This window comes from Dipodomys spectabilis, unplaced genomic scaffold (assembly GCF_019054845.1).
Source record: "Dipodomys spectabilis isolate Male_0828 unplaced genomic scaffold, ASM1905484v1 ptg000030l, whole genome shotgun sequence".
In the NCBI taxonomy this organism is placed as follows: Eukaryota; Metazoa; Chordata; class Mammalia; order Rodentia; family Heteromyidae; genus Dipodomys; species Dipodomys spectabilis.
In genome coordinates this window covers 2,311,532-2,318,272 of record NW_024870707.1, presented here as the reverse complement: position 1 = coordinate 2,318,272, position 6,741 = coordinate 2,311,532, and the positions used below count along the sequence as shown (strand labels likewise).

General features: G+C 39.6%; 1 protein-coding gene across 1 annotated transcript; it reads right to left on the bottom strand.

Annotated features, from left to right (window-relative positions):
• Positions 1–5,115: 5,115 nt before the first annotated feature.
• Positions 5,116–6,033, bottom strand: LOC122105123 (olfactory receptor 4B1). Its single transcript, XM_042676246.1, has one exon. The coding sequence runs from the start codon at positions 6,031–6,033 to the stop codon at positions 5,119–5,121; it is 915 nt and encodes a 304-aa protein (XP_042532180.1). The 3' UTR covers positions 5,116–5,118.
• Positions 6,034–6,741: the final 708 nt, after the last annotated feature.

The window sequence follows — 6,741 nt, the reverse complement described above, 5'->3', positions numbered from 1 at the left end:
TAAAGTTTCCCCATGATTCTGTGTCTCTGTCATGATGATGGTGGTCTAAAAAAGAAAAATCATACAGGCAGAACACTTCCCTAGCATGTGGTAAAGCTTTGGTTCAATTCCTAGCATCCCAAAATAAAGACAAATTGATATTCTTAATAAAAAGCACTTTCCTAAGTGAAAAAAAATCACAGAATATGGCAAGAATTTTCTCTGAAGGATATGTCATTCATCTGTTCATTCATTCATTCACTTCATAAATGGCCAATAGGAAAGCAAGGAAGAGAAAAATGATGTCTTGGAAATGAACCGAGGGAATGGTTGGCTGCAGTTAGTGCTACAAAAGGGCATTTGATAATGTGGGTAATCGTAAGACAGGAACTCACATAGACCTTGAATTCTACTCCTTAAATTGGGATAAGGAGACCAAAAAGGAGTCTCACTGGGCCTGCTCCTTCCAGTCCACCCTACCATCTGTGTTGGTGTTTATGGCTGTGATCTATGACCATGTGAGGGTGAATTTGAAGATCTGGTTAGTGAAACTTGAGGGGCAATTTAGGATTTTATTATCTTGTTCTCTATGCCATGTCCTTTCCTAAAATTTTGCACATGTCTATTATTTGGTTTAATAGTCATAGTGATGTTATGAAATGTATCTTATTAAATTTAGACAAAAACAGTGATTCAGTAAAGTTATGTATCTAGTATCTTAAGCTTATGGTTGACAGGTAACCAAAATAGTCCAAGAAATTCCCAAAGGTGTACTCTTCAAACTTTAACAGGACTTATTAAAGTTTGGGCCCATTTCTCAAGACAAGAGACCCAGCCAGACATGGTGGTATATGTTTATAATGGCAGTACTCACAAGGCAGAGGCAAGAGAACTGTGGATTCCAGGCTAGCATGGTCTACATAGTGAGACACTGTCTCAAAAGCCCAAGGGCTGAGGATCTAGTTCAATGATAAAATACTTCCTAGCCTAGGCAAGGTTCTGGATTCAATCCCTAGCCTCACCAAAAAGTAACAACATAACATTTGTTTTGAAAACAACAAAATAAAAATGGTCACTAAATATATGGAGAAATGCTCATAAAATATGTTCAGTATCATTATCCAGCAGAGAAATGCAAATCAGAATCCAAATCCAAATCTCACCCCATTTAGAATGACTACTATCAAAGAAAGAAGAAAAATGAAAAATAATAAATGTTACTAAGGATCTGGAGAGAAATAAAAGCACTCTTTTTAGAAGTTTTATTGTAAAGGTGATATACAGAAGGGTTGCAGTTACATAAGTCAGGTATTAAGTATACTTTTTTTGAACAGTGTCATCCCCTCCCTTATTTTCTCCCAGTTTTTTTCCCTCCTGACTCCCTTCCCCACAAGTTGTAGTTCATTTCTAACATAGCATCTAGTGCGTATCACTGCTGAATTAGTTCACCCTTTGTCCCATGGTTTCTATGCTTCCCCTTCCCTTCCCCAAATCAGATAAACTTATACACAAGACAAAAGGTACATTAGTCAAAAAGTGACAAAGAAATAAACCAAAGAAAAATGAAAAGAAAAAGAATCACAAGCAGTGCAATAAAAAAAACCATTTCTTGGCGTTCATTTCAATAAGCATCATTCTATAGGATCATATGCACATAGCTATTGAGCCCTTGTGATCCTCTCCTAAGAATATCCTCCTTTGTTTTCACTGTGTGAATGTTTAGGGTGTTTTTAATTAGTCATGTCCAAGTGTAATTATTTGTCTTTTCCTATCCATTGGGTTTACTTGTAGATTTATAGGCACATTGTAATTATTACACATGAGGGAAACTGCAGCCTATGCTTCTTTGTGCCTGGCTTACGAAAAAAAGCACTCTTACGCATTTTAGTGCTATTGTAAATAAGTACAGTCACAGAGTGGATAATCCTCAAAAAATTGAAAGTAAAACTACCAGCTATCCCATTCCTGAGTATGAAACCAAAGGAAATGAAGTCAGTATACCAGAGAAACAGCTACATGTCCATGTTAATTACAGAAGTATTCTCAAAAGCTAAGATATCTGGGGGGGGGGGGGGGGGGAGAGACTGAGTAGGGGAGAGTGGGGGGGATGGGAAGGGGAAACAAAGGAGGAGGCTACAATGCTTGATAAGAAATGTACTCATTATCTTGCTCATGTAATTATAACCCCTCTGTACAGTATTTTCACAATAAAGAATTTTAAAAAATTAAAAATTTTTTTAAAAAGCTAAGATATCTGATTGTCACTAGTTGAATGGAAAAATGTGCAATTCAAAATGGAGTTATTCAACCACAAAAAGAACAAGCTCCTATCATTTGCAGGAAAATGGATGGAACTGGATGATATCATGTTAATACTACCATGAAATAAACAAGATGTAAAACAAAATAGATCGCATATTCTTTCTCATATATGGAAAGCCTGACCAAAAATAATTAACCTGAAAGTAAAATATTGGTTACTAAAGACTAAAAATGGTGCTGAGGGGAGAGAGGCTGTAAGAACAAGAATGGGAGCAGGATAAATTGACACAATAAATGAATACTGTATACATGTATGAAGATAGCACATTGAATCCCATAAATACCTATGAATGAAGTATGTTAAGGGGGGTTCAGATTTGTATGTGCTAGTACTGAGGCTTGAACTCAGGATTCACCCTCTTGCTTGGCTTTATCACTCAAGGATAGTGCTCTACCACTTGAGTCACAATTCCAGTTCTAACTTTATGCTGTTTAATTGGAGATAAAACTCTTGAGAATTTGTCTGCCCAGGCTGGCTTCAAACCAGGATCATCAGACCTCAGCCTCCAATATGGAAATGTTCATATAGCCAAAACTGGGCTCAAGGCCATTGTACTCAGCAAGTACTCAGTAAAGCACAATATTTAAAAGGGCAAAAAAATGGGATGGTGGCTCATTGAGAACTCAGAGCCAAATTGGAAAGAAAAAAAAACAACCAAAAATGCAATTATTATAATCACACTGATAGACACTGATTGTATGCAGATATAAAGTGACCATGGAAGGTGAAATTATTCTCCCCAAGGAGAATAATTTGCAAGGTTGTATAACAGACCTTTCTTTAATGTAGGTGATCTACTCCAAACTATTCGGCCTGATGTGAGAAAATGAGGTGTCATCGTGATTCTGAGGGGTAAGAAAATAGAAGCACAAGTCCTTTCATATGCCTTCACCAAGACATAGCAACAAGCATGAGAAGAAATGGATGAGGCCTGATGATTTACAGAAAGAGACACAGGCCTGGAGTAGAAATATGCAGGAGTAGGGTGTCTCTGCTTTACCCATAAAATTAGGGTAATAAGCCTTTTATAGCCTTCTGCGTTTTTACATCTGGATGAAGCTTAAAATGATCACTTATTTGGAGAGCTATTTTAATTTCATATTTCCCTACTGATAGGTACGATCTATGTTTTATTTATATAATTTTTGTCTGTGGATGTTGGCTATTGTGAGAGACCAAAAGATTATCGTCTGTGCCAAAAATGTAACAAGAACTGAAGCTGTTCGAGAGACCTTTCTGGTGATCATAATCAGATACCCCACAGTACAAGAATCTAAATCCCAATCTGAAGAAGAGAAAAATCTCCTGGGTGTTTTTCACATTAGAGAAGAAATCAGATTGAGCACCTCAATCTCAAATATCTTTTGACAATTCCTCAGGTAGGCTTCTTCTTTTTTTTTATTTTTTTTTTTTTTTTTTTTTTTTTTTTGTCAGTCATGGGGCCTGAACTCTTGGCCTGGGCGCTGTCCCTCAGCTCAAGACTAGCACTCTACCACTTGAGGCACAGCACCACTTCTGGTTTTCAGGTGGTTTATTGGAGATAAGAGTTTCATGGAGTTTCCTGCCTGGGCTGGCTCTGAACCGTGATTCTCAGATCTCAGCCTCCTGAGTAGCTAGGATTCCAGGCATGAGCCACCAACGCCCAGCTAGCCTTCCTTTTTTTAATATAGGTTATTACTCAAGGGAGAGTAAGTGAACAGGGGAGAAGAAAGGAAGAGATAAAGGAAGAAATAATTTTAAAATATTAGCAAACATAAACTATAAGACATTTGTCAGCCAGGCACCAGTGGCTCATGCCTGAAATCCTAGCTACTCAGGAGGCTAAGATCTCAGGATTGCAGTTCAAAGCCAGCCCAGGCAGGAAAGTCTGTGAGACTCTTATCTCCAATTAACCACTAGAAACTGGAAGTGATGCTGTGGCTCAAGTGGTAGAGTACTTGCCTTGAGCTGAAGAGCTGAGGTACAGCACCCAGGCCAAGAGTTTAAGCCCCATGACCAACAAAAAAAAAAAATGTCAAAATACTCTCCTTCATACATTGGTACAGTCTGATAGGAGTTATAGTGCTAATTTTTGCTGTTGTTGTTGTTGGTCATGGGGCCTGAACTCTGGGCCTGGGCACTGTCCCTCAGCTCTTCAGCTCAAGGCTAGCACCCTACCACTTGAGCCACAGTGCCACTTCCAGATTGTTTCTGCTTATGTGATGCTGAGGAATTGAACCCAGGGCCTCATGCATGTGAGGCAAAGCAAACACTCTACCACTGAGCCAACCTCCCAGCCCCAGTGCTACATATTTTATAGCATAATATGATACCGATGAGTGACAGCAACGAACTAACTATTTGAAAATAACAAAGATGGTGAATTTTTCCTACAGGGAAGAGATGCTAAATGTGTGAAGTACTAGACATAGCAATTACCCATGGTATGCATGTATTGAAATCTGACACTGAACCCCCTACTACTTACTTAACTACATGTCTAATAAAAAAATAGAAATTCATTTCTACATATTCTTTGCACTTGATCCGAGCTTTCCAATTTCCCAAAGCCATGGTACTATGACAATCTATAGAGCCAGTCAAATTCTACAAAAATCAGTGAAAACATTGGATTCTGTTATTGGATATTGCGCCAGGATGCAAGGCTGTTTGGGTTCACCAAGGACATGCAGACCCGTATAAAGCTATGTTCATACACATGTGTCACCCACACTTGAATATATCACAAAAAGCAAACCCCACTCTAACAAGCAGCTGTGCTGTGGGGGTTTTTTAAATTGTATCCGCATCCCTTGTCTCTCCTTTGAACCCACCTCTCAGTTCTTTTTGCCCCACAACTTCCTCATGGCATTTTTCACCTCGGCATTTCTGAGTGTGTAGATGATGGGGTTCAGCATGGGGGTGATGACGGTGTAGAACACGGCCACCAGTTTGTCCTCAGTGTAGGTGGAGGAGGGGCGCATATAGAGGAAGGTGGCCGGTCCAAAGAACAAGACAACCACGGTGATGTGCGAGGCGCAGGTGGAGAGGGCCTTGCGCCTCCCCTCTGCAGAATGCTTCCTCAGGTGGACCAGGATGATAATGTAGGAGGTCACCAAGATGAGGAGGGAGACAACAGAGATTAACCCACTGTTAGCCATTACAACAATTCCCTCCACAAAAGTGTCCGTGCAGGCCAGCTTGAATAACGGCTGGAGGTCACAGAAGTAGTGGTCAATCACATTGGGACCACAGAAGGGCAATTGCACAGTCATGAGCATCTGAATTATGGAATGAAGAAATCCCCCCATCCAGGAACCAGCCACCAGCAGATGACACAGTGGACGGCTCATGATGTTCATGTAATGAAGAGGTTTGCAGATGGCCACATAGCGGTCATAGGCCATCACCACCAGCAGCAGGATCTCAGCCACCCCAAGGAAATGGAAGAAGAAAATCTGAGCCAGACAGCCCTTCAGGGTGATGGTTTTCATCTTGGCAAGGAGGTCAGTAATAAACTTGGGGACCACAGTAGAGGAGTAACAGATCTCCACCAGGGACAGGGAGCTGAGGAAGAAGTACATGGGGGAACGCAGACTCTTACTGACACTGACGGTCACAACAATGAGGCCATTGCCCAGCACCGTGGCCAGGTACACAGGAAGAAACAGCACAAAGCACACTCTCTGCACCTCAGGATCCTGGAAGAGGCCAGTGAAAATTAACTCAGTCACATTATTTGTAATGGCCATCTGTTCCAGGGAAGTATGTAGGATACCTTACTGAGAGAAAGAGACACCTGAAAAAAAATGAAAATTATGACTTTATACCTATTCACCACATTATAGTACTTTAGAAAGTGCACACAGAACTGACTTATGTCACTATAACCCCTCTGTACATCACCTTTACAATAAAAGTAAATTAAATTAAATTTTAAAATAGGAAGTGCATATCAACTTCCAGTCCATATTTCTTATTCATCTATTTAGCCAGGGAGTGCTGATTTGACATCATACTCTAATAATCTATATAATTTTAATTTATTTATTCTTATCATTATAGAAAAAATGTTCAAAGAAAAAAGGTTAATCACCTATAATCACTCAGAAAAAAATAGTCATTTCTAAGATGCAGAAAAAGTCTTTCTGAATTTAAATTGAGGGAGTCTGTCCAATTTAATCTCAAGGAATTTTGAATTTGGGGAATTATTCAAGTAAATAGCCTTTGTTTGTATTATTTTCACAATCTTTTGATAACTCTTCCTCTTGGGAAATCCTGCATGTACACATCTGTTCCTGTCTACTTCTTTCTTTTTTCTGTACCTGGGGAAATGTCCATTTTACATTGCTATAGCCAAACCACAAAATGGATCATTCATAAAGAGCAGAGAAGCCCCAGTTCTGCAGGTTAGGAAGTCTAAAAGCATGATGTACACTTCTCAGCATCTGGTGGTGGCC